This window comes from Diplodia corticola, assembly GCF_001883845.1.
Source record: "Diplodia corticola strain CBS 112549 chromosome Unknown scaffold30, whole genome shotgun sequence".
NCBI lineage: Eukaryota > Fungi > Ascomycota > Dothideomycetes > Botryosphaeriales > Botryosphaeriaceae > Diplodia > Diplodia corticola.
The window spans coordinates 115,880-141,937 of record NW_017971509.1 but is presented as its reverse complement, the minus strand read 5'-3'; the positions used below and the strand labels follow the sequence as shown (position 1 = coordinate 141,937).

The 26,058-nt window shown below is 58.7% G+C and overlaps 8 protein-coding genes across 8 annotated transcripts; 4 read left to right on the top strand and 4 right to left on the bottom strand.

Moving 5' to 3' along the window:
- Positions 1–567: 567 nt before the first annotated feature.
- Positions 568–2,627, bottom strand: BKCO1_3000035 (aromatic amino acid aminotransferase; the record flags this gene model as incomplete). Its single annotated transcript, XM_020273914.1, has 3 exons — positions 568–1,681; positions 1,827–2,433; positions 2,489–2,627. 3 exons carry the CDS (start codon positions 2,625–2,627, stop codon positions 568–570), a joined length of 1,860 nt encoding a protein of 619 aa, XP_020129730.1.
- Positions 2,628–3,027: 400 nt separating this feature from the next.
- Positions 3,028–5,317, top strand: BKCO1_3000034 (lccl domain containing protein; the record flags this gene model as incomplete). The annotated part of the gene is made up of 3 exons (XM_020273913.1): positions 3,028–3,136; positions 3,340–3,820; positions 3,868–5,317. 3 exons carry the CDS (start codon positions 3,028–3,030, stop codon positions 5,315–5,317), a joined length of 2,040 nt encoding a protein of 679 aa, XP_020129731.1.
- A 1,367-nt stretch (positions 5,318–6,684) lies between these two features.
- Positions 6,685–8,000, top strand: BKCO1_3000033 (glucose 1-dehydrogenase; the record flags this gene model as incomplete). Its single annotated transcript, XM_020273912.1, has 3 exons — positions 6,685–7,406; positions 7,646–7,742; positions 7,803–8,000. 3 exons carry the CDS (start codon positions 6,685–6,687, stop codon positions 7,998–8,000), a joined length of 1,017 nt encoding a protein of 338 aa, XP_020129728.1.
- A 2,986-nt stretch (positions 8,001–10,986) lies between these two features.
- Positions 10,987–11,300, bottom strand: BKCO1_3000032 (uncharacterized protein; the record flags this gene model as incomplete). Its single annotated transcript, XM_020273911.1, has 2 exons — positions 10,987–11,119; positions 11,176–11,300. The coding sequence occupies 2 exons, from the start codon at positions 11,298–11,300 to the stop codon at positions 10,987–10,989; spliced, it is 258 nt and encodes an 85-aa protein (XP_020129729.1).
- A 4,126-nt stretch (positions 11,301–15,426) lies between these two features.
- BKCO1_3000031 (uncharacterized protein) lies at positions 15,427–16,911 on the top strand (the record flags this gene model as incomplete). The annotated part of the gene is made up of 1 exon (XM_020273910.1): positions 15,427–16,911. One exon carries the CDS (start codon positions 15,427–15,429, stop codon positions 16,909–16,911), a length of 1,485 nt encoding a protein of 494 aa, XP_020129726.1.
- Positions 16,912–17,994: 1,083 nt separating this feature from the next.
- On the bottom strand, positions 17,995–19,181 carry BKCO1_3000030 (altered inheritance of mitochondria protein; the record flags this gene model as incomplete). The annotated part of the gene is made up of 3 exons (XM_020273909.1): positions 17,995–18,699; positions 18,842–18,955; positions 19,017–19,181. 3 exons carry the CDS (start codon positions 19,179–19,181, stop codon positions 17,995–17,997), a joined length of 984 nt encoding a protein of 327 aa, XP_020129727.1.
- Positions 19,182–19,810: 629 nt separating this feature from the next.
- Positions 19,811–22,255, bottom strand: BKCO1_3000029 (dna repair helicase rad25; the record flags this gene model as incomplete). The annotated part of the gene is made up of 1 exon (XM_020273907.1): positions 19,811–22,255. The coding sequence occupies one exon, from the start codon at positions 22,253–22,255 to the stop codon at positions 19,811–19,813; it is 2,445 nt and encodes an 814-aa protein (XP_020129777.1).
- Positions 22,256–22,731: 476 nt separating this feature from the next.
- Positions 22,732–25,720, top strand: BKCO1_3000028 (high-temperature-induced dauer-formation protein; the record flags this gene model as incomplete). Its single annotated transcript, XM_020273906.1, has 7 exons — positions 22,732–22,827; positions 22,886–23,501; positions 23,550–23,647; positions 23,701–24,297; positions 24,350–24,593; positions 24,646–25,172; positions 25,238–25,720. 7 exons carry the CDS (start codon positions 22,732–22,734, stop codon positions 25,718–25,720), a joined length of 2,661 nt encoding a protein of 886 aa, XP_020129776.1.
- Positions 25,721–26,058: the final 338 nt, after the last annotated feature.

Genomic DNA, 26,058 nt, shown 5'->3' with positions numbered 1-26,058 from the left:
GTTTCCTCTTGGGTGTTGAATGTTGATGAGTTTTTAATGCTTTGCTGTATTCGTTGAAAGAGAGAGATGTACGTACACACCAGCACGACCGTCGACAATTCAACACTAGAAGCCGAGAAAGAAAAGACAAAAAACGAACTTGGAAGAAGCAAATATCAATTCAAGCTAGACAATACCGAAAAGGGACACGAAATGAAGCAGCACGCTCTCAGCCTTTCGCTGGCCGTGCAAATCTAAGAAAACGTTCGTGTAAGGTCGCAATCTCGTTATATATGTTGTCATAAATCACACTATGGTAGTCGTTATGGAACATGCCCATCGTCTCCCGCTTTCGCCTTGTTCCTTGCTAAATGAGAATCCCCCCAACATTCCATCTCCCTCTAAACCCGGCCGACGTGGCGTCCCCCTCTCCCGTCACATGCATCGCTTTGAGCCAATCTGTACATACCATACTACTTTCCAAAAGTCCTCCTCCTCCTCCTGTCCCAACCCCAGTTCCCCACCTCTCTCTATCCGTCAACCACCACCCTCCCCCTTCCCTTCCCTCCCCTTCTCCTCCCCGCCCCCTCAACAAAACCCAAACCCAGCCAACCCCCCCATCTCCAACCCTTCCCTTTCAACACCCGAATCCTCATCCTCCAAAATCTCATCGATCCGCGCGGGGTCGCGGATCCGCCAGAAGAGCCGCGCGCCGCGCACGAAGCGGCGGGTGATGGGCACGACGTCGGCGTCGGGGCAGGCGGCGAAGCACATGCGGAAGCAGTTGTGGGCGTCGCGGGCGGCGATGTCCGGGGTGGGGGCGAAGATGGCGCCGGGGGAGACGAGGACGCGGTGGGGGGCGGTGGTGAGGAAGACCCAGAGGGCGCGGGAGAGGCGGGCGGGGGGGATGGTGGTTGGACTGGAGGTGGATGAGGAGGAGGAGGAAGAGGAGGAGGAGGAAGTTTTGCGGCTGCTGCTGAGCGGGTGCGAGCGGAAGTCGAAGCGGAGCCAGACGAACATGCCGCCGAGCGGGCGGACGAACGAGTAGATTTGCGTCGACTCGACGACGGCCCATTCGTCTTCGTCGAGGTCTTCGGCCGTGCCGTTGGACGAGGAGGGGTGCACGAGCGTGCTGAGCGAGTGGCGGCGGCCCGTCTTGAGGAGGTGCTTGCCCGCGTCCAGGACGTCGCACATGGCGTTCATGCGGCGCTCGTAGTTGCCGCGGAGCCCTTCGAGCCAGCGCACCCAGCCGCTGACGTCCCAGCCGCCGCGGCCGTCGGCGCCGCCGCCGTCCTGCTTGCTCTGCGGGCCCATGATCAGCTCGGCGATCATGGACTGCACGAAGCCCGAGGGCTGCTGCGTCGACGTCTCGGTCAGGCGCAGGATGCGCTCGACGATGGCGGGTTGGGCGGTGAGCCAGCCCAGGCGGCAGCCCGGGGCGACCGTCTTGCTGAAGGTGTCGACGCGGATGACGCGGCCCTCATAGTCGATGGACAGGTAGGACGGCACGAGGGAGTCGAGGAAGTCGAAGCCCGAGGACTTGCCCTCTGGCTTCGAGGGCGGGGCGGGGTTGGCCGACGGGTATTGGAGGTACCAGTAGGGATCGTCTTCGACGATGATGATGTCGTACTTGACGCAGAGCTCATAGATCTCCTTGCGGCGCTGCAAGCTGAGCACGCCGGAGGTTGGGTTTTGACCGATTCTGCGGGGCTGTGTTAATTTGAATGGGGGGATGGCTTATGTCGTAGAACGTGGGCGCAGGGGCAAGGGAACACGGGCTGATGACAGGGATAGGGAAGACTTGAGCTGGTCGCGGTGGTGCTTTGAGTAGGAAAATGACTGCGTACGTTACGGTGTAGATCAAGTGCGGGCGTCGGCCTCGCGACACATCCCAACTGTCGAGAACATCTTCAAGCCCGCCTGGGCCTTTGGCCAGCATGCCCTCGTCATCAATTTTGACAGGCACAACGTTGACGCCACGAGGGCGCACAGCCTGAATGGCGTTTGTGTAACAGTATTCTTCAACCAGCACGGCCTCCCTGTCGTCTATGGGATCCCGATCCTCGCTCCATTCGTTGGTCAAAGCTTGGACGACCTTGGAGAAACCGTCGGTAGAGCCGCAGGTCAGGATAACCTCGGGGCCGCCGCGGTAGGGGACATTGGGGTGCAGGTTTTGAGTGGTGAACTGGCGGACGAATTGGTAGAGAGGAGGGTAGCCCTGGGCAGTGCCGTACTGCAGAGCCGAATCCAAGTCGATTTTGCGCAGAGGATCGGTGGTGGGCGAAGAGTGCGGAACAAGGATGCGAGCGGATTGAGGTGAGTCACAGAGAGAGAGATTGGACACTTCAGCAGTGGGAGGGTCGACAGGGCTGTTAGGAGTGGGCTTGAAGCGGTCCGGCAGGGCCACACGGGCCTCGAAGTCGTCGTAGGGGAAATATCTCTCGTTGGGAAGACCTAGATATTGCATGAGCACTGCGAGGACTACGAGGTTGGCGGCAGGGAGTCGGACCGCCCGCAAGCTGGCCTATGCCCGGAATCATGAAGTACTTGTAGAAAGACTTCATAGACGAGGGTTCCCTGTTCTTGGCATTGCGCGAAAGATGGTGGGACAGATCCACGGGCTTGGGCAGCTCTTTGTTCGGCTCCATTTTGGAATAATGGACGCTGTCCGGGCGGGTGCTGCGAGGGGAGAGAAAGGCAGATTCACAGAAGGCGGGATGTGGGGAAGGATGGGGAGTGCGCTGTCGTGATGCTGAGGTATGGATTGCGATAGCGTCGGCGATAAGAGAGCTGCAATTGTAAGCAACCAGACGCGAGCTGCCCGTTCGGAGCGCGGCATTCCCGCGCGCGCACCGGCACGGACGCGCTGACGGGGCGGCCAGGCGGCCAGGCGGCCAGGCAGCCGGGGAGCGGTGGAGACGGCGGACGGCAGACGGCAGACGGCTGTTTGGCGGTCCATCAATCGACACGCTAGCCCGCGGTCCCTCATCCTAGCCGCTTCGAGCGCGACGGACTGCCGCGCCAACAACGTCGTCGCCGGCCCAAGACATGGACGGGTGGTGGACGAAGTTCGGAGGCGACGAGAGCCACGAGCTGCCCGGCCGCCGAGAGCACGGGCGGGCTGCACGTCATGGCCGCCGCCAGCACCAGCATGCAGGTACGACTCGTCCGCCTGACTGCTTCACCACCACACCTTCCCTCCTTTCCCGCTCCGACCGCCTCAGCTTGCCTTTCCCTTGTCTCTCCCGCCGCCCACCGCTGTGCCTCTCTCCGCGCTGGCCGACTCTCGCTGGCCGACGTCGCTGCGCCCTCTAGCCATTAACTCCGGCGCATTCCGGCTTGACGGCTGACCCGACCCAGACAACCCGCCGGCCTCGGATGCCGGCCACATGTCGCCACCATACCAGGACAGCGAGGGCCTGCAGGCCGAGTATCGCGACGACGCGACCAGCACCGTCGACTCCGACGCGACCGCCACCAACAACAACCATGCCGAGCCCTACAGCTACGACGATGTCGACGAGCTGCTCGCTCCGCCTAGCCCGCCTAGCTACGTCCCAAAGCCCGTCAGCCGGGTCGTAGACTCTGTCGCCACGTGGATCAAGGGGCCGCAGCCCCCGCGCCCGTACAAGATCACCCCCTTCTTCCCCGCGGCTCAGACCGCCTTGCCGCGCCTGTTGGATACATACTTGCCCAAGCGGAAGCACAAGGCTTGGCTGCTGGTGGCCTTCTACGCGCTGTGGCTCCTCTGTTTCTCGCTGGTGCTGCGCAAGTCGGCCTTCTCCACCGAGATCGGCGAATATGGCTCTCCGGTCAGGCTTACCTGCCTTTCCCGCTTCTGGTATGCAGCCCTCCGTAAACTGTTAGTGCTTCGCTGACTTGGGCCAGGTCGGATAACAACGGATGCGGTTTGAACGGAGACAACTGCCGTCCTTTCGGCAACAACTCGTTTCCATTCCGCTGCCCCGCCAACTGCAAGCGTGTCGAGGTGGTGAACCCTCATGCCGTTGGTGATCAGGAGGTCAACTACCGATCTCTTGTCATTGGTGGCCCCACCGAGGGCGCCGGAGAGGACGACGTCGAAAGCACCATCTATCGCGGCGATTCCTTCATTTGCGGTTCCGCAATTCATGCCGGCTTCGTCAGCAACAAGGCTGGCGGCTGCGGCGTGGTTTCGCGCATCGGCACCCGAAGCGGATACCCCTCGTCCAATCACCACGGCATCAACAGCATCGGCTTCGACTCGTACTTCCCGCTCTCGTACACCTTTGTCGAAGGGACTGCCTCGCAGTGCAAGGACCTGCGCTGGTCCCTATTCGCCGTGTCGTTGACCTTTACCGTCCTGCTATCGCTTTTCACCACATCGCCACCCGTATTCTTTCCCTCGATTTTCTTCGGCATCTTCTTCCACGTCGCGCTGGCGTCGGACCCGCCCGATCTTACTGATTACCATGCTCTCATCAGCATCGCATTGGGCCGATTCTTACCCGCTGCATTCTGTGCCTTCGTCATGTACAAGTTCTCGGTCCGCCCTACCCTGGCCGGCCTCACCGCCCAGTTCGAGAAGACCATTCTCTGGCTCGGTGGCTGCTGGGTCGGTGCGTTGAACAACTACACGTTCGACAAGATCCCCATTCAGCGCCTTACGCCGCATGACATTAAGCAGCAGCCTGGTGCTGTTCCGGCTCTCATCATCATCGTTCTTTCCCTCTTTTTCATCGCTCTGGGTCAGGCCTACGCTTTCCGTGTCGAAGGAAGGCTTCCACGGTACCTTGTCATTTATGGTATCATGGCCGGCTGTATTCTTGCCCTGGTGGCGGTCCCGCAGATGAACGTCCGCATTCATCACTACATCTTGGCACTATTGCTTATTCCGGGCACGTCGATGCAGAACCGGCCCAGTCTCCTATACCAGGGTATTCTGGTCGGCCTGTTCATCAACGGAATTGCCCGCTGGGGTTTTGACAGCATTCTGCAGACTCCGTTTGAGCTTCGTCAAGATGCCCACCTCGGGACATTGTTGCCCGAGATCCTGCCACCTGTTATTCATAACGTGCAGGATACATATCACAGTCTCATGCCCAACATCACGTTCCAGTGGCAGTTGCCGTTGCCAGAAAAGTACGACGGCGTCAGCATTCTTGTGAACGATGTTGAGCGATTCCGTGCATATTTGGATGAAGACAAGACCAGTTTCACTTGGGTACGACAAGACATTGAACTCCCTGAATATTTCAGGTTTGCATACATGAACGGGCGGCGTGCGGGAGATTACACCAAGGCCGGGAAATGGACGGCCGAGGGTGGATGGCAGCACATGAAGCCTGGAGCAGGCTGATGTCTCTTTCACTTCCAAAGACTGGATCGCACCGTTGGAATAGACGCGGAGAAACCTAGAGTCAGGACCATATCAATAGATGCAGTATGGAAAGATTGCTCGCGGGGCACAGCTGCCCACCCATCTTGTAGCTAGAGAAATAGTTTTGATATATCCCGATCTGTTCATGCAGCTGATGATCGATATCCGCGGCCCTCTTGATTCAGTTTGTGGATCGCCTTGGATCTAGCACCGTAAATCCGGGGCACGTTGGTCCGCCTCGCCGGGCCCATTCGGAACATTCGGCTCCACAGGTGGGGAGATCTGTGTGCAGGAATGTTTAGGATGCTTATAAAGCTTCTTTCCCGCAAGCTTTCTTAGCGGGTTTGCTTCGTCGTCGCCCTTTTTTTCGACGACGGACTTGCCATCAAATCGGGTCATCCTCAAAGCGAAAACAAAAAGTGACAGAGGGGAAGAGAGAAAATTCACACACGTTAACGAAACAAAGCAAAACGACAATGACTGACAAATAACCCTCGGCACCCACCATAGCCCTCTTCTCCGCTACCGGGGGAGCCCCGTCTCCTCCCACCATGTAACCTGGTAGCCTCGACACCTCCGCCGCGTCTCTCACCCCTCCCTACACCGTCTCCATCTAACCGCCCACCCATCCTTCCTCTCCCGCCCCCCGTCCTGGAAAAAATATCGCCAGCGCCTCGTCACTCCCTCTGCGACTTCCCGCCTCATCCTCGCGAAACTGATCTCCCGCGGACTGGCTTTGTTGTGTGTAAGGTGTAGGAAGTGATGCACCGGGAGCTCAAAGTGGCTCAGCATGGGAGAATGGAGAAGAAAGTTGATTTCTGCTCTCACGCAATATGCATCGCTTACTACAAGCACGCTTGGGGGCTATTTGATTCAGCGCCGCTTCCACAAGTCCACAGGCACAGAGTCCCCAATGCCGTACATACCCAATAATGGGAACCCAGCGTTCAGCGTGCAAATTAAAAACGTAAATCATTTTTTTTTCAAGCGAACTGCGCTCATTCATCCCCTTACTGATGGAGCTCACGTTTAGAGAGACGTCCGCATCCATGTTCGTATTCCCTGTCGTAAGCTTGCCTTTTCAGGATAGCGTCGTTCGTCTACCTACCCCACCACCACCACCACCACCCAAGCCCCACGCACTGTCACCAACCCACGACCGACCTACCTACGTCACCTTCCCACCACCCGCAAAGGAAGGGAGAAAAAAAAACCACACCCACAACCCAAACCCAGCCAAGCAACCCCCCCCAAAAAAAAGAGCAAGGAATCCAAAGACCAGAGAATCCAATCCAATCCAATCCGCCCCGACCCGACCCGACCCGCCCCGCCCCGACCCAACAACAATGCCGCTCTCCCTCAACCTCGAGGACACGCACGTCCTCATCACCGGCGGCGCCGGCCTCATCGGCCTCGCCGTCGCGCGCGCCTTCCTCTCCGAAGGCGCCCACGTCTCCTCCCTCGACATCGCCTATAACCCCCCGCCGGACCTTTCCTCGGACGACGAGGAAGAAGAAGAAGACCGCGAAACCGACTACACCGGCCCCGGCACCCTGCACGAGTACCACGCCGACGTCGCGGACGAGGCGTCGCTCGCGCGCGCGTGGCGCCGCGCCGTCGCCGAGAACGGGCCCGTCGCGTGCTGCGTCGCGCTCGCCGGGCTGGACCTGAGCGTCTTGCGGCAGGCGGGGGCGGCGGGGGCGGCGGCGTCGACGTCGTCGTCGTCGCCGTCGTCGTCGTCCGAGGGGGAGGGGTCGGTGGATGGCGGGAATGGCGGCGGCGGCGGCGGCGGCGGGGTGGTGGATGTCAGCGTCGCGCGGTTCCGGCGCACGCTGGACGTCAACGTGGTGGGGGCGTTTCTGACGGCGCGGCAGTGGCTGCGCGGGATCCGCGACGCCGAGGGCAGCTGGGAGTATTTGGAGAACGCGTGCCTGGTGCTCGTGGGGAGCGAGAGCGCGTGGTGGGGCGAGCGCGGGGGTGCGGATTATGCGGCGGCGAAGAGCGCGGTGCAGGGGGGGTTGATGAAGAGCTTGGCGGCGGAGGCGCCGAGGGTGTATGGGAAGGCGCGGTGGGTTTTTTTTTTTCCCTTTTCTTCTTTCTTTTCGTTCGTTCGTTCGTTCTTTCTTTTTTTTCTTTACTTCCTCTCACGTTTTGATGTTGGTTTTCTTTTTGGTCTTTTGGTTTTTTTTTTGTTGTCGTTCGGTTGTTTTCTTTTCCTTTTGTTCGATCTTTCGTTTCCCCTTCCCTTGCTGCTGCTGTTTTGAGAGTCGATCATGTTTTCTGACTCGAGAATCTCTTCTGTTCTAGTGTGAATGCTGTGGCTCCAGGACCTGTCGACACGGCAAGGTTTAGGCAAGAATGCGCCGCGAACCCTGAGCAGCTGTGGTTGGATGCACAGGCCACGGTGAGTGAGCACGCTCCCCATGTATTATACCTATACGCTGACGCTGACTGATATCCACAGACTGGGCTGGGGAAGCCGGTTCCAGTGGAAGCTGTAGCCAGGAGTATACTCTTCCTCTCGAGCGACACCTTCAGCAGCCATGTCCACGGCCAGGTGCTCAATGTGGATTCTGGAAAGCAGGGAAAAGTCCTTTGGCCAAAGGAGGACATAGCGGATCTTGAGTCATCCTCGCAGTCGGAAACGTCAGAAGAAGATTGAGCATGAGGAAAAGGTGAAGAAAAAGGCTTCACCGGGCTCGCGGGAGAAGAGGGTCTACCTATGATGGCACAAGGTTTGCAGCATGATTGGCGCGGAGTCATAGCGGGTTGATCCTTCTGTGTCCTACACTCTTCCCATTCGGCAGTCAAAGCAAATACCTGGACAGACGTGGAACTAAAAGCTGTACAAACGTATCCCGCACAGAGAGGGTCCAATATCGCTGCGAGACAGACGAGGTGAGGTCAGTCCCTTCGCAACCCACTGTGGGGTAGCTCGGGTGGAATCATCGGCACTCCTTAGATCCGTGGACATATAGTCTCCGAGAACGGGGCGAGCCTTAGGGTAGGCAAATGTCGGGTGCGTATCTACATGCCCATGGTGAACCGGGGGACAACACCCCTGCCCCCCATTGGAACCGTCGGATAATTAGGCATCCTCCAGGACCACGCCGCCATTGACCGGTGGCCTTTTCACGAGTCAATGCAAACGTTCGCTTCAGGCCATGCGCGCGGCTACGACGGCCCTTGTGCGTCGGATAGAGACATGCCCAAAAGCTTGGCCAGAGGCGGTCGGTAGGCAGATCCCAGGGTCCTCAACAATCCAGCCGGGCTTCACCGCGAAGGATGAAACTAGACATCGTACAGCAATCTGGGGCCAAAAGAGCGGAGCAGCTTCTTGTTGTTGAAGTCGCGCCGGGCGAGAGAACAGAAGTGTCGTGGCTCGGGCCAAAGGTGTGGCCACCACCCTTCAGCCCTTTATTTTTCGCCACCCGATCGGCGGCGCCTAGACAATGCGCGAATTCTCTCGCGTTCATTCGAAAAAGAGCTAAGACCCCGAGTCATGCAAGGGAAAGGGACGGGACTCGGGTTTGTGTCACGAGATGGGAAAAGAAAGCAATGAAGTGACGATGCCGGCGATGGTGTCGTCGACGGAGGCGGATGCTTGGTCCAAGCAACCATTTCCGGTGCCAACTCTCTACGCTCGCGAATCGCTAGGACAATCCCCAAGACCCACCCGAAGGAATCAGGGGTCTTTTTTCGAATCCACACGCTTGACCGCTTTCCGCCCCGCTTTCCGCCTCACGCGAAAATGCCCACATCGTTTCGAGGTGTTTCTTTTTTTTCGTTTGCGTTGACGAGAAGAGCTGATGAGGAGAGCAACGCACGGGGTGGTTGGATCCCCCGTGGGGACGCGCACACACACATGACGGCGGCGGCGCAACAGGAAACGGAACAACGATTAGCGAGCCGATTCCCAGTCCCACATTGGCTCGTCGCTGCCGACGCCTCGAGTACCCGGAACGGGCTGGCCGGAGGATAGGGTTTGTGGAAGTGTGAAACATGGCTTCTGGACCCTGAGAGTGATGGCATTTGTTGCCGCCGCCACCACCACGTCCGCCCGGGGCGGCCTCGCGCGCCCGATTCGGCCTTGGTGCGTTGCCCATCCAGGGTCTTCTGGCGTGGCCAACAAGAGAGGGTCGTCTGCTGAGCGTCTCATCATGAGCAGGTGACGGCATGTCACGGGCCAGGTATGATGTCTCGGAGATGGGAGCACGGGGGGCTAGGTCGCAAGTGGCTGTCTGTACATGCGTCGCGGCGCTGTTGGCCACTGGCCAAGGGTGACGACAACGGCGGAGGGCCACCGGGGGCAGGGCAGCCTCACTGTGGGCTGCTTTCGGGTCATTCGCGTTTCTGTCGGTGTGGCGTACACGATACAGTTCAGCCCCCCGTGGTGACTTGTCAACGACCACGAACGGGCTAGTTACTCTGCCCTCGTTCCATCCCAGAAGCGTATCTACACATTTTTTTGTGCTGGGACGGGGCGGTACGTGCCTGGGTAGATCAACGAACCGCGCCAGGGTCTGGAAGGTCTTTTGCACGCCTTCCTGCCAGAAGGGTGCCCGACAAGCGCCGGCAGACGGGCGATCGTTTCGCCCGAAGCGGGGAACGGAAGAGAAAGACCAGAAAGGATCTTTTTTTTTTTTTTTTAGCGGCGAAAGCCGCCTGCGAGTCCGTCGTCGGGTGTAACGTTTTGAAGGCACTCGGCAGCGTGACCCCCCCACGGGCGAGAACGGGGGGGTCAGGTAGGGTAGCAAAGTGGTGACGGCGACCCATTTCCCGGCCAAGCGAGGAGGAGGGCGCCGTTTCTAGCCTGCATTGGGGGGCTTGCTGAGACGCGGACTAGCTCGGCCGTTGGGGCGCGCCTAAGTGGTCCAGAGCTGGCACTTGTGTGAGGCGTGCGATGTGTGCCAAGAATCCAATCTTCGAAGCAGGGAAGATCATCGTTGCTATCTGCCAGGGTCTCGCAAGATTCAGTGGGCGCTGCTTTGCCAAATCGAACAGGGATCCGCGAGCAGCAGGGTGGAGAGGGGCGTCAAGCCCACGAGCGGGTGGGATGGGGCTCGCTGTAGTAGGTTGCATCCTTCGCGCTGCGCCCGTCCATGCTACCGCCGCCAAAGTAGCGAGGAAACCATGGCGGAACGATGTCCGCCGAGCGTGAGCAGGTGTGCTTGACCAAAGTGCTTCTAAGCATAGGAGACGCCGTTTGGGCAACAGGGAAGAGAGATCTGCGGGGTGAGACTGAGTGAACAAGATTTACAGAGGAAACGAATATCACTTTGCTGTGTTGGGCAAGGAATGACAGGCGTATGTGCCATGACATGAAGCCAATAAATGAAGTGGGTGCAACATCCTTGAAGAATTGTACGTCATATGTGGAGAGCACCCTAAAGGGCAATCCGTCTAGAAATGCGTCGCTAGGCCAACTAAAACCGTGTACAGGAAGTTTCAGCGCCGATGCGCTGTGAAAATGTCGCTATCGAAAAAACTCCGTTCAAATGAGGTCCAAACAATGCGCCATAATCCCCCGCCGCCAACCCGCTAGAACATCGAGTCATGAAGCAGTAGTTTAGAAATGCGCTACTGGTGAAACAAGCGAACAAGCCATGTTCCGGACATGGTCGTCACCGAGTAATTCCAAGGTGCTTCTATGAGGAAGAGGAACTGACGGAGCCGTGGCTGGACTCGGACGAAATGCTGGCGTTGCTGCCACCCTGCGACCGTCTCCGAGCAGAGGAGGTGGCGCTCTCAAGCTGGTGCTTCGTGTGCTCGTGCATCACACTGCGACTTTGTTAGAATCGAAAACAATGCGAAGAACGGAGGCGGCGGTAACGTACCGAGCGTAGAGGCTCATGGAGGTGGTGGGGTCGTCCAAGTCGTAGTGGTTGGCAAAGTTGTGCTGAGGCGACATAGGGGCGGAGTAGTCGTCGGTGACGTAAACACGGGCGGTGGCAGCAGACATTGTGGCTGGGTGTGTAGTTGTAAAGTGGTTGGAGGAGAGTGGTTGGCAGGTGTTGCGATTGATGAGCCGAATGAAGAAGTGTCGAGAGCGGTGGTGGTCGGTAGTTATAGAGCTGGAGATTGCTTGTTGATGCTGGAGGGATACAGGCGGCAGGGCTCGGGCATATATAGCAGCGAGGCGAGGGCATATGATGGGCAGCGCGGGCAGCATGGGCAGGCAGCATGGGCAGGCAGCACGGGCGGGGAGGGCGGGGTGGGGGAAGGGCGTGGTAGGCCAGGCAGGGCATGCCAGGCTAGGACCGCGCTTGTGGCGTCCAACGATATCATAACGCCGATCGCTCCGGACACAGCAGCTTTTCAGGGTCCAAACGAGGGCGATAAGGGCAGCACCCACAACAACTGCTGGATCGCTGGCCATCGACTGGCCCAGCCGGGCACAGGTGCGCTCCGTGGACCCTGATCTGCTCGTCAACTAGTGATGCTAGATTCCGTCTGGGAGCGGCTCTGGTTCCCTCAGCGCGCCCTCGTCAGCGTTCCCGCCTGGCGCGTGCCGCTCGCACGCCGGCGGACCAGGGCTCAGCGCCGCTGACAGCGTGATCCCCGCCGCTAGCTGAGGGTGCATGGCTGGCTAAACGGCACGCCGACGCAGGGAGGAAATGACGGCGGCACGGCGGCCTGGGCTGGCGTCAGCGAATGGCCGTGTGCGACGGGCGGGAGCAGCACAGGCGCGGACCACGGAGCACGGAGCAGGCGCCGGCGAGCGGCAGGCGGACTGCTGGCGGGAATGAAGTCAGCGCCGAGCGCGGGATGGGGTGAGGGCGCAAAGGCGCGTGGCGGGCGACGAGAGGCACTGGTATGACGATGCAGGGTCTGCTTTCGGCGCTAGCGCTGGCCGATGATGCGCGCGCCAAGCTGCGACGCCGCGCCTCCACCGCTGACTTCATGTTCCTGGCTCCTCCTGAGCTACCGTCTCCGCGCTGCCTGCGGGTCATCCGCCGCACCGCCGCTCCCTGCTGCCCCGAGGTCGAGACCGCCCGCTAACCCGCCCATGCGGCTCCCAGCCGACCCAGATGTCCCAGTTGACGATCCGCCGTGCGTCACCTCTCAACGCTCCTCCAGAGAGAGATCACCACCCAAGCAACTCGTCGCGACCACCGCGCCCTCGCTTCCATTCCACGCCCGGCACTTTGCGACGCTGCGCGACCCCCGTGCCGCTGCCGACCCTAACCTCTCGCTGGCCGTCGCCGCATTCCGCGCGCCTGCCCGCGCGACCCGGTGGGACAACGTCTTTCTACGTGCTATGACCGAATTGCTGCTTGTTTTGTGCTCGGTGCACCGTTGAATCTTACTGTTTGCAATAATTTTGCTTGAATTCTGCTCCCGCTGCTCTGCTTTGTCGTGCATTTCCGCTGGCGCTGGTTGCCGTCCCAACCTCGGCCCGCCTCAAGTCAGCCTCTGTACACGTTAGGAATGCTGATGAGATAGGTCTGTTGCCGCTCGCCACCCGTCATGCAGGCTGGCCAGCGAGACCGAAGTGATTGCCGTCAACGTCGCCCCCTTTGCCAGACACTCACACGCTCGCCCACGGCCAGCCCAGCTCCCCCGCACGACCGTCGCTTCGTCGCGCATCATGATCTACACAGCGGGTACAGGAGCAGGAGCATTTGCAGGCTCCCCGTTGCTAGTCTCGTGTTCCAAGGCGAGGCGCGTTCCGGGAGCGGTGGTGTTGCTGGTGCGACGACGCCACCTCTGATGTCATCGCCCGGGCCAACAACTCCTGCATCCAACGCCCGCCACCCTTCTCACCACCGCCTGGCGATCACCTCGGTCTGCTAACGTCAGGCAGCATGATGATGAGCTTAATCCTCGCGTCGTCGCCCTGCCTCCTGTTCCCGGAGGGCGGTCCGCCTGGCTGACGCAGCCCCGTGATATCACACCTCGCACCCTCTGGACGCCCTCCACCAACAGGCCAAGCCGCTTCGCGCAGTTGCCCGGAATGTCGCAACCTCCGTCCGACGGGAACGTCATATCCGCACCACCTCGCTCTTGTGGCCTCCATCGCGTCGCGCAGCCCGGAAGGACGGCCCTTGGACCAAGTCGTGCGGCTCCACTCGCACGAGCTCTGCTACAGCTGCCCCATCTATTCCCACGGCCATTTCCAAAACCAAGATAGCTAACCGTTCGGTCGATCTCTGCGGGCATCGCACGCCAAGGCTGTTGTTTGCTCTATAGTCTCACTAGTGTTGCTCACCACCGGTGCCCGTCTGCCTAATACGTAGCCGGCTATCCACCGAGTGATGGCTCTCCAGCCGGAAGGCGTCTTTCTGACGTCGTCCCCCCACATGTATCCTTGTCAGCCTGCAGCAGTTCCTCGTCAGCTTCCAATCAGTGTAAAGTCACATACGTGGGCCGACGCTGCGACACATGGTGGCCTGCACAGGCGCACTTCGACATCATGCACACGACCTTGAGGTGGGCCTAGGTAGACGGTTGTTCTGGAAGGCCACCATGTCTTGGTCAACGTTGGAGCCGCTGGGTCTGCAACAATGTATTGAGCTGGCCCTGCCTGACCTCGGTCTGGGCTTCGGCCGTCTCCGCGGCACACGAACAACATCGACGCTCGTATGATGTCGACGCAGACCGCAGCGCTGCCGCAGTCCTGCCGCAGTCCTTAATCTCGCGGCGTAGAGCGAATGCGCGCGTCGTGCTCGATTCTCGGGATCGCGATGGGATCGGGATCATCGCGGAGGCGATCTGGATAACGTACCGTCATCTCCTAATTTATTCCGTCCAGGTGACGCAACAATACGCCGGCTGATGGCTTGTTGTTTCTATGCTAGCATGGCTAGTTGAGCCGCGCTTGGGAATCTCGTGTCCAGCCGGGAGAATGGTCGAGGAAGCCGTTACTTGCTTTTGGACCAATGACGTCGCCACAAGTTCGACGACATTGGTTTACAGGGTTGACACGAAGGTCCGAGCAGAGGCGGCTGAGACCTTCTCCTTGCACTATTCATGCAGGGCATGCAATGAGGAACCTAGGAGACCTCGTTGACCCCTTTGGTCCCGTCAGTCTGTGCGGGGTATCGCATACTGATGAACTAGATGCAGACAACAGACGTCATTCTCAACGTTGTCTAGCGCCAAGGACGTCCCAAGCCGTTCGCCGGTTTCGGGTTTCTCCAAGCCCCCGATCCTTTTCGCACCCGAACCATCCATGCAATCGTTCACATCCAACGCGGAAGGGTGCCGAGGGATGGCAGCCGGTCGAACGTTTCCTACTAACACCATGGGCTCTACCGTCAAAGCCTCCCACAAGAGCGCAGCCTTCGCTACTTCAGGAACACTACCATCGATTCCTATCCAACACGGTCCTTTGATACTGTACCAAACCCGTTTAGAGACGGCAACGACATGGCTGCATCCTTCTCTAGACACTTCAGCTTTGTGTGCTACAAGGGAAGCAACGCAGGGACATTCAGCTTTAGTATGCGCAATTTCGCCCAGCACGTCACGATACTGAGCTGTATTGGTTCACTGGAATTCGCTGAACCTCTCTGGGATGACTTCCTAACACTGAGCATAGAGTACAGTTTTGGGGAACCGGTGTGGGCTCTCTCCGTGTTCCCACAGCCACAGCCAGCGTTTCGGGCCTGGAGAAGGTCCTCAAAAGTAATTCATCCCTTGGGTAACCAAGTAAACATGACTGCTGCATATGAGCGTAGCCAGACTAAAAATTGAGTTCATTCATACTGAATAAACTTTGCTAGCTTGAGACTCAGCGGGCGATTACTGTTCTGCCTAGCGTTCAAGACCCGATCAAGCGGCCCTGTTGCACAAATCCATTCGTTATTTCGTGTAGACAAGACGCGTCTCAAAGTTGAGGAGACGGAGACCAGAAGTGGATGGACTAGATAGGGTTTCCAGCACGTGATGGCGCGTCGGAAGAGGTAATGTAAGCGCGCGCGGCTGACTCGCGAGCGTGCGGGCCCAACGACTTCGCCGACGGCCATCACAGCCACTCCAGCCAGTGCACCCGAACAGTACAGATGTAAGCACTTGGTGATTCCCTTGCAGCCCTGTACGTGGTCCTGACGTAGGCCGAAGGGCAGATGAGGAGGAGGACCGCAATGCCTGGCTCCAGGACGACGATGCGTGGAACGCTTTCGGCAAAAGAACCAAGATCAGGAAGCCGCAGGAAGACGAGGACGAGCAAGAAAGCGCCTACCTCGAAGGCGAAGCCGCGTTCCAGCGCTACGTCGAATGCCTGCAATGGCTCCTCTGCACACAAGCCCGCTGGCTGGTCCACTCCAAAGGCATGCCCGCCGACCTTGAGGCAAGTAAATCTCCATCACCCACGCCGACGAACCAACCCTCACCTTTTCTCCCAGATCGTCATCCGCGACCTCTGGCACATCCGCCTCCGCGCCCTCTCGTGGACCCAAAACCGCGACAACGCGCCGCATCCCATCCGACCCCTCGACACCCTCGTCCTCTGCTACTTTGGTCTCGTCGTGCTCCAGCTCCCCGTCTCCCTGCACGACCTCCACTCCTGGCTGTCTTTCTCTTCCTCCTCCACCACCACAATCACCAACCCCCCAGCACCCCAAAACAACAACAACAACACCACCACCACCCCAACTACCCTAACCGACCCCACCCCCAGCTTCACCCCCAGCTCCAACTCCCCCCACCCAACCCCCCCCTCCCTCCTCCTCCTCCCCTCCCCGCTCACCCACCGCCTGCCCCCCGCCTACCTCTCCGCCCTCTCCTCTGCCCCGCCGTCCCCCCCCTTCCCCCCCACCCCTTCGCGCCTCCAATCCGGCATCTGCGCCCTCGCCCGCCTCTTCCGCGCCGACCTCGGCGTCGCCTTGCCGCCGCTCAACTTTTTCCCGCTGGCCTACCGCGCGTACGTCGAGGCGCTGGGCTTGCCGCTGGAATTGCTGCCGGTGGTGGAGAGGTTGGCGAGGGGGGCGGGGGTGGGGTGGGTTGTTGGTGGGGGTGATGCGTTTGGTGGGGATGAGGGTGGTGGGGAAAGGAGGAGGAGGATGAAGGTGGATGCTAGGTGTTGGTTGCCGGAGGCGCAGTTGGCGGCGCTGGTGGTGGTGGGGATGGAGGTGTTGTGTCCGTTGAGGGAGGAACCAGAGGGAGCGGGCGAGGGCGACCGCGTGAAGAAGAAGGTGCCGGCGTTTGAGTGGGCGGAGTGGGTGCGGCGGCGGGAGCGCGGCGCCGTGGATGAGGCGCGGGGGGAGGCGATGGCTCTCGTGCGTGTGGGTGGCGGCGTGGATGGAGCGGCGGATGGGGGCGATGATGATGAATATTTGAGTGCTGCGGAGAAGATGCTGCAGGGGCGGGATGTGGATGATGTGGCGGGGCTGCCCAAGGCGACGGCGTTGCTGGGCGGCGGTGCGGATGAAGCGGCGTATGCGGAGGAGGATGAGGATGAGCTGGAGGGGTTGGAGGGGATTGAGAGGGTGTTTTACGAGGCTGTTGCTGAGCGGGCTGTTATGCCTGTCTCGCTGCTGGTGAAGAGTGTGGGTCTGATTGAGAAGAAGTTGGAGGAGTCGGCGAAGAAGATAAGGGAGGGGAGGAGGAGGTTGGGTAATGCGAGATAGCTAGCCAGTCTACTCAAAGCACGGTCGTTGCTCTGGTTAGCAGACGTGGTTTAACAGCGCCTCTTAGGGCTATGAGCAATGTCTAAGACAAGATGACATTGAAATAAGGGCCACTCGCCTCCAGTATCCTGCCGCAAACGGACTCGGAGACGACAGACTCGTTGCATGTGCGTTGCTTAATGCGCATAACTAATCCAGAACATATCTTGGGTTTGGAATGCAGGTGCTAGAATGCCCCTTCCAATTTTTCGACAACAAAGCCAATACTAGCCTCCAGATTTGGTTTTGACTTTTCATAGATGCTCAATGCGGCAAAGTTGTTGCTAACGGATGCGTTACGGCATCAACTAAAGAAAGCTCCGCTACCCACACGATATAAATATCCCGTCTGTTCAACTACTAGAGCTTTCTACTTCTTCTCTTGCAATCCATCCCATTTTCTGATAGCTCCACCCAATGTCTTCATTACGTCCCATCTGCATAATCATCGCCCTTCTCATCACAGCGACGGCGGCGCGCGGATTGACTTTTCTCAAGGCACCGCGACTTATCGAGATGCCTCTCCGGCCCCTGCTGTTCGTTGACGCGAACCTGGTTCAAATCTCCTTTGCGGACGACAGCACGTCGAGAACGGTAGCCACGCACAATACCACCTTCCCGGCTCGTACGTGGATGCGGGACAGGTGCACGCAGACGCCGTGATCACCCTGCTTTGGTGCCCGAGGGGGAAAAAGAACTCTGTGTGCAGACTTTTCACCAAAACAAGATGTCCGAATTCCACCATCGAGCATCGACCAGCCATTGGGAATATGCCCAGCCGTCCGCATCGTCATTATCCAACATGTGCCACGGATCACAGATCCGTCCTCGTCTCGTCATTTCCACTCCCAACCGGACGGACATCTCCATCACCAGTAGAAAGAAAGGCAGTAGCAGTAGTAAAAGGAGCAAAAGAGAATGCCGAACAATACTCCTCCCCACCCCCGCACAATACAGCCCCCACCACCACCACCACAACCTCCAACGTACCCTCCTCCCCGTCTACCCACCCAACCCACCCAACTCACTCACTCACCCACTCACTCACTCCATCTCCCAAAACCCCGCCGCCCCCTCAAGATCATCCACATTCAGCAAATCCACCCCCTCATCCAACAGCGTCCGCCACACCGCATTCCGCGTCCCGACCGGCCACCCGGGCGCGCCCCAATACCTCGCCCCGACCCCGCGCTTATGCGCCTCCCCCACCTGCTCCCTCAGCGTCGCCAACTGCGTCGCATTCAGCGCCGGCACGCCCGCACCCCTCACGTCCCCCCCAAACACGGCGCCGAAGTCGGCCGACGCCACGGGCGACACCTCGGGCCCGGTGACTTGGTCGGGCAGCGCGGCGAGGGGCGCGTCGAAGAAGACGTCGCGGGCGGCGACTTCGTCCTCGTCGTTAGTCTGGTCCAACACGTCCTCCAGCCGCGTGTTCCCCGTGCCGATGACGGTGACGGGGCCGGCGACGAGCGAGCCGTTGGACGGGTGGAACGTCGTCAGGTAGCCGGCGCGGCGGAGGGGCGCGAGGGCGGCGCGCACGGCGGCGAAGGTGGGGGACGCGGCGGTTTTGAGGTCGATCCAGAGGTAGAGGGTTTGGGATGAGGACGTGTCGAAGACGCCGTTTTTGGTGGCTGAGGAGGATACGAAGGAAGTGGTGGGGTTTTCGCGCTGCAGCGTGTCGAGGATGGGCGAGATGTAGAGCGCGGAGAGGGTGCGGGCGTGGGTGAGGGCGCTGGGCTCGTGGCCGACCTGGTGGGGGGCGGGGGCGTGTGAGTTTTGGGTTTGGGTGTTTCCTTTTCTTTTCTTTTTGTGTTTGGGAGGCGGTAGGGGGAGAGAAAGAGTGGTGGTGGTATCAGATGCTTGTGTGGGGAAGGGGAGGATTGAGACTCACGTAGAGCGTCTCGTTGATCAACCACACGTCCGCCTCGGTGGATACTGCTCCGTACGACAGCCCGGAGTAGAATGGCACATCCCTCCAGTAGTCGTTATGGCTGTGGAATGGTTTCTGATTCAATCAATCATCATTAGCCCGGAGTGATAACATTGATTATAATGACGATACTCACAGGGATGATTCCACGCGTCAGATCGGTGGGATACGTGTACAAGTCACTACCGTGCGTGTTCTGCAAGATGTTCTGCAACGTGCTCGACACGTCGGGTATGGCGGCGGCGTCAACAGCGCGGGCGACGACGAGGGCCAGTGCCGAGGAGATGATAGAAGACTTCATTTCGAATCGACCACTCTTCCCGAGCTCTTGATGTGCAAAGCAATTGCCTTCAAATGCAGTGGGACCCACGTGGAAATAAGGAGGTAAGACCGGGACTCGGCGGGACGCGGCTGCGGCGCTGGTGCTAGGACAAGGGCGTAATGGTTGAGGTGTGTAAGAGGCGGACGAGTTGAGGCCCGAGACGGGGTTATTATATAGGTAGTTTGGCTCGGATGGGCGGTAGCGGGTGGCCGCAAGGTCCGAGTCGATGAGATGACGGGATGCGGGACGGCTGGGGCGGACCCTGTAGCGAGAACCACCCAGCCAATGGATGACGCATGTGCCTGGCGCCGGCCCTCCCCACGTGCGTGGCCGAGCAACCACCACTCCTTCGCTTTATCTTGATTTGGACATAGGTTGATGTTCATCCAGGCAAAGCTTGCATCAATGCAACCCTCAGTATTGCCACGGTTTGTCCGCATTCATTCGTCTATGGAATCTTGCTATGATCAAGTAGAATAGTACATTGCTCCATCCGATGCCCATCCAGGAATCCACTCTCCAACGCCGTTGCCGAAATCTGACCATCTGTGACCTAGCTGTGAGGCCTTTTAGGATTCCGAATACGAACACACGCAGTGCAACCCGCACTACGACGGCAGCACCTTCTTGTTCTGCTTTCCAAGACTGCGCTTGAGCTTCTTGAGCGTCTGGTTTCCTGACGCCCGAAGCTCCTTGTTCTTGTCTCTGGTGTGCTCCATAAACGCCATATCATGGCCGCCGCTCAATTCGCCCAGCGTTCCAGCCGTGCGACGCACCCCCTTCCTGAACCTGTTACCTCCTTTCCTGTCGAACAGGTCCCCATCGTTCTTCTCCACCTCGCCCGCAACGTCGTTCTGCAGCATCACATCCGTAAGAAGTTCTCGCCGCTCTTGGGGAGTCGCGTACACCAGTCCAGGAAGATTTTCGATGCCCTGGAGTCGCGTGATGACACGGAAAGAGTAGCCTTGGTCGACAAGAAAGGCCTGCCGCTTCGAGGAATAGAACATTTCGGTTGTATCCTTCGAAACGAGCGAGTAGAAAAACGCGTTGAACCCTTCGTCGTTTCTGCGCTTCGCGCGCAGGATGCGGCCCAGACGCTGAGCCTCCTGACGACGCGAGCCGTAATGCGACGATATCTGGATGAGGCACGTCGCTTCTGGCAAGTCAAGAGACGTGTCTCCAATCTTGGAAAGGAATATCGTCTTGACGTCTTCGTTGTACATGAAGTTTTGAAGCACCGTCTGCCGCTCCTGGTTGGAAGTACCGCCGTAAATGAAGGCCTTGTTGAGTCTCCTCGCGTACGCTTTCAGGGCGTACACGTTGTCGGAGAAAACGATGGTCTTGTCGCCTCGCTTTTCGTGATAGTCGATGAGAAACTGGGCAGCCTGAAACTTGCGAGGGTTCATCGTGTACAGGAGCGACTTCTTGTTCACCGTCTTGGCCTTCAGGTACTCGGCATAGAACTCGGTCGTCATTTGACACCAAACCTCGGAGCAAATGACCTTGGCGATGAAGCCGTTTTCAGACAACTCTTGCCAATTGGCCTCGTACAGTTTGGGCCCGATGAGGAAGTTCAGATCGACAATCTTGTCGTCTTCACGAAGCAAGGTCGCTGTCAGACCGAGCTTCGCATGTGAGGGCACGGCATGCGTAACTCGACTGAACATTTCTGCGGGCACGACGTGCACCTCGTCGAGAACCATGAGACCCCACTCTCTTTGGGTAATGAAGTCCATGACTTTCTGCGAGTCGTACGACCTGGTCCGGTTCATGGCAATCATGTTGTACGTGGAGATGAGCACACCCGTGTTCCCCGAGAAAAAGTCTTTTTGTTCGGCAGTGAAGACGGCGATGTCGCTGGGGTTGATGTTGGACCACTTGATGAACTCGTCACGCCACTGCAATACCGACATGGTACTCGTGCAGAGCACGATGCAGCCTTTCCTCACGGTACAGGCGGCGGTGATACCGACCAGTGTCTTGCCGGCACCACAGGGCAGGACGATGATTCCACTACGAGCACGTCCGTTACCAAACATCTTGGTAAGAGCCTGTTCTTGGTACGGTCGGATCTCCACACCAGGCCGAATGTCAATTTCCAAGTTGGCGTTGGCGAAGTCATTGCGGAAATCGTACTCCTCAGTCAGCGGCAATCCGATTGCTCGGCAGCGTTTCGAAACAGTCTGAACGCTGGGCCCGTCTATCTGGAAGGAGTGGACCTGGTCTTCTTCCTCGTCGTCGTCTTCCTCCCTGAGCACATTCATCATTTGATCAGCGTCTTCAGGCTGTGGCTGTGCCTGGGCGGCCTGCTTGGCGCCGGCGGCCATGTTGGTACCAGGAATGACCAGGTCGCCCTTCTTGGCAGCAGTGGTCTTCATCAAGCCTTCGGTGTTGTCAATTCTGCATGGGCCAATGATTGAGTCGCGCAGCAGGGTGCGGAGGATGTCCGGGTCAGAACTCTCGACGAAGTACTTGGTCTGTTTCAAGACCAGTCTGACCTTGCCGAACGACTTTGTGGACTGAATGATGAAATCCTTGACCTCCCCGTCTAACGGCGTCTTGGACAGCTTCTCAAGCTGACTGATGATTTCGTCGGTCGAAAGACCGACCGAGACGGCGGCGAAAAGGCTGTTGGCGGTGAGAGAATATTCATGCATGAGGGACACACGCGACTGAGGCTCGGCGATATTGATGAGAAAACGCTCGGCCGTCTTGAAATAAGGAGAGAAACTTTCTAGGATAATCTTGCCCTCCGGGGTCACCCAGAGCGGGCGGTCGGCGTGCTCCTTCTTCAGATCCAGGCTCGAGTAGTCGTGGCCTTGGAAATGGCTGGATACGGCATCCGACCTCCTGACACCGGGGGCTGCCATCCTCTTGGAGCGTTGGAACCGCTCGACTAGCATTCTCATTTCCTCCTGCTCCGCAACCTCATCGACGGTGGGCTCGGTGTACTCGTCGTCGCTGCTGGCCATGCTGTTGGGCGTGTTCACGCCAGACGCCACCCTCTTCGCACTACCGCCGGTCGGTGCGGTTGCCTTGCGCTTGGCCGCCATGATTCCTATGATCTTCCCGAGGCTGGCGGAGAGGTATGGAGCAATCGACTACGGCAGCGGCGGGAGCGGCGCGACGAAGGGCGGCGAGAAGCAAAGTCGATAGGCAAATGCCGGTGAGCTTGCAGGCGAACGGGAGGTCGACGACGACAGCGGGTGCGAGGGCTAAGTGTGCGGATGACTCACACAGCGCGCAGCGTGGAACGAGCGACGGTGGGGCGCAGCGCAGAAATGACGACGACGAGGCTGGCGGTGCAGGTGGGCGGGGAAGACAAAGGTCAGGGCAGGCAACATGGATGATGATGAATGGTCGGGTGGCGGCAAAAGCAGCAAACGCGCCAAGGCTTGGCTTGGGGCCGGGGTGCGGACGGGCAGTAGTGACGCTGCGCTGGGGCTGGTCGCGCTCATCGCAATCGCAACTCTCTGGGCATGGCTCCGCTCCGCCGCGACATGCCACTCTGCCCTCCCACAAGCCGATAATGGGCGCCTCCGACTCCAAGCTCGTCTTCAAACAGGGCATCATCCGTCTGTCCGAGCAGACTGAAATCCCCGCCGACGACACGTACTGGACGGGAGTAAGTGCGCGTGTCCGGACCGCCATGAATGCCCGCGGCGCTGACCCAACCACGACAGTTCTGGGAGCTGCCAGAGTCCGCCGAAGATGTCTTCACCCTCTTCTCGCCCGCCGACATTCGCCGCACTCGCGACAATGCCCTCGTCAACCTGGAAACCCTTGTGCTAGCCGTCTCCTCTAGGCTCTGCGTCCTGCGCAACCACCCGTCGTTCCCCGACCCCGAGCTCGCGCCCGAGAAAGACGCCCTGAACTGCATCCGCGTGCTGACACGCCTGCTGCCCTACATCTACGAGGCAGACCACCTCGATGCGTGGGAGGACAAGTTCTTTTGGGGCGCGCGCCGCAAGCGCAGCCGGAAGGGCCAATTGCACCGCTCCGAGGTGCTGTTCGACGGCGCCACCGCCGACGAACCGCCCCAGGAGAATGCCCCGGACTTTGAGGAAGCAAAGCCGCTGGCCGAGGAGCTCATCGACACCCTGATCGACCTGTTGTTCTTCGCCGACTTTACCCTGCCCAAGATCCAGTCGGCCAAGGGCAAGGTCACGTACGCCATTTGGCAGAGCGGCGTGGGCTGCAACACGCCCGTGGGGACCAGCAAGGAGTTTGAGAACAATCGCACCGAGATACTGCGGCTTCTGCTCACCCTGGCAAGCAAGTCCATGTACACGTCTCCCAGTATGTCTTTTCTCTGCCCTTCCACCCGGCTTTTCTGATCCTTTGTAGATGTCCTTCCCGTCAAGGGCGTGAAAGCGATCACGTACATCACAACCTGCCCAGACAAGCAGATCGTGCTCTCGCTTCTCTGCTCGCTCCTCAATACGGTGAGCACTGATAAGACTCTGGACTGACATGGCCCATGCTAACCCTTCCCCAGACGCTAAAGTACAACCCCGCAAGCTGGCGCGTGCCCTACGATCATGTGGTTTTCAAGGACCCGAGACAAATTCTCGTCACCTACTGCCTCCAATTCCTTCTCGTCCTGATCCTCTACCCTATCCCGGAACCAGGGAACGGCCCGCCTCCCAAGAACTTTTTCCGCCATTTCTTGGGCAGACTTCATAGACCTCAAGACTTCCAGTTCCTTCATGATGGCCTGACCAGGATCCTGAATCAGCCTCTGCAAGCAACGACTTCCTACCTTCCTGGTAGCCAAAAGTCTTTGACATGGGCTCCCGAGATGCTCGTCCTCTTTTGGGAGGCGTTGCAATGCAACAAGCGTTTCAGAACATTCATCATTGACACGGACCGGGCTCATGACTTCGTGGTGCTGATCCTCTTCTATGCCATCGATCAGTGTAATGATCCTTCGAGGCAAGGCCTGATTCGCATGTGCATCTTCATCCTTCAAACCCTCAGCACTGAACCGAATTTCGGCAAGAATCTGAACAAGAAATTCGAGGGCCAAGACACTCTACCAGCAAGCATCCGCATCCCCAACTTCCATGGGACATACGCGGATTACATGATTACGGTGAGACGCTCACAATGTGGCTGATTTCCGACCCTTGCTGATATGCCCACAGTCGATATACACACTCCTCACCACTCGTAAAGGAAAGCTCGATGCTGTGTATCCTGCACTGCTTGCCATCGTCAACAACATTGCAGCTTACGTGCAAAACTTGGGCCGGGCAACCTCCTCGAAGCTTATCCAGCTTTTCATCTCCATGTCATCACCCAGTTTCTTGTTAGCAAACGAGTCGAACCACAGTCTTCTCCACTCCTTGCTGGAAGCTCTGAACGCCATAATCGAGCATCAATACTCTGGTAAGCTGATTGCCGTGTGCTTCCGTCGAACATCGTGCTCACGCTTTGACAGCCAACCCGAACCTGATATATGCGATCTTGAGGTCAAGGAAGCGTTTCCAAGCGTTGACCGACTTCACTCTGGAAAGTGCGCAGGATGAGATTGAGCGTCAAAATCAATTAAGGAAGGAGCGGAGAGCTAGCGATGGAGGGACATCAACCAGAGGCAACTCTCGTCAGAACTCCATCGATAGCCTGAGAAGCCCAATCACCAGCCGTCCTCCCACGCTCAGCAACGTGCCTGAGGAGAATAGCGCATTCAGCATTGGTGACGATGATGACTCCGGTGATGAGCAAGACACCCCCACGCCCCATCGCCGTTCTCCAGTGCAGTCTGGAAGCAATTCGAGAACTGCATCCATCGGCTCGGCTGCCGATGACAGTGTCCCGTTGCAGCTAAGGGGAATGTCGGAGAAGGCAAGGGGCAAGATGCCTGTGGGAGCCCCTTCGTTTTCCAGGCAGAACAGTACGAGTAGCTTGAGCAGTCTGGCCACACCAACCTTCATGTCAAACGGCAAATTCACCCCTACCACGGAATGGGTAAGCGTCCCACAACTGCTGAAAGAATGACCGGTTACGTCCATGCTGAGCTAACACGTCAACAGTTAGAGACCTGGGTTCCCGAATTACCTCTGCACACCATCCTGACGCTCATCTCGCAACTGGGCCCGCTGATCCCCGCCGACTCGGCAACGGACACGGCCACGGCGCTGGAGACGATCCGGGCCACCGACGTCCGCGGCATCGACCCGTCGGCGATACGCGTCCACCTGTTCGAGTGGTCGCCGCTGTCGCTCGGGTGGTACGAGTCGCTGCTGTGGAGCTTCATCTTCGCCAGCGAGATGCTCGTCTCCAAGGGCACGGCCGGCGTGTGGAACGGCACCAGCCTCAAGCTCTTCCGCGTCCAGGAGGTCGGCCCGCAGACGCCGTCGCTGCTCGCGCCCCGCGGCGCCGTCGACGCCGTCGGCGACAACCTGCGTCAGCGCATCGGCAGCCTCAACCTCGGCCGCAACTCCATGCAGGGGAACGGGGGAGGCGGTGCACAGAGCCCTGGTGGTGGTGGCAACGGTCCCGTCAGGGACATCTAATGTGCTTTGGACGAATAGAGCGTATGGGATGGGAAGGTAACGACAAGGATGATGGTGTGACGAAACTCTTTTCTTGATCCCTGGTCGGGGGGCTGGATGGATGGATGGATGGATGGATGGATGGATGGGTGAGCGGTGGTGCAGGTGTGTGGCTGACTTTTGTTTTTCTTTTCCCTTTTTTCAGAACACTTGCAGATGTGATCGTCCTAGCCCTGATTCCACTGTTTTGTTGACAGTTCCACGTGTGCATAAAGAGGAAATATCAGAGGTCGGGTTCTAGTTTTAGTTCGCATTTTGTTGCGTTCACTGGTGTTTCTATTTTTTGAACATTTTGTAGA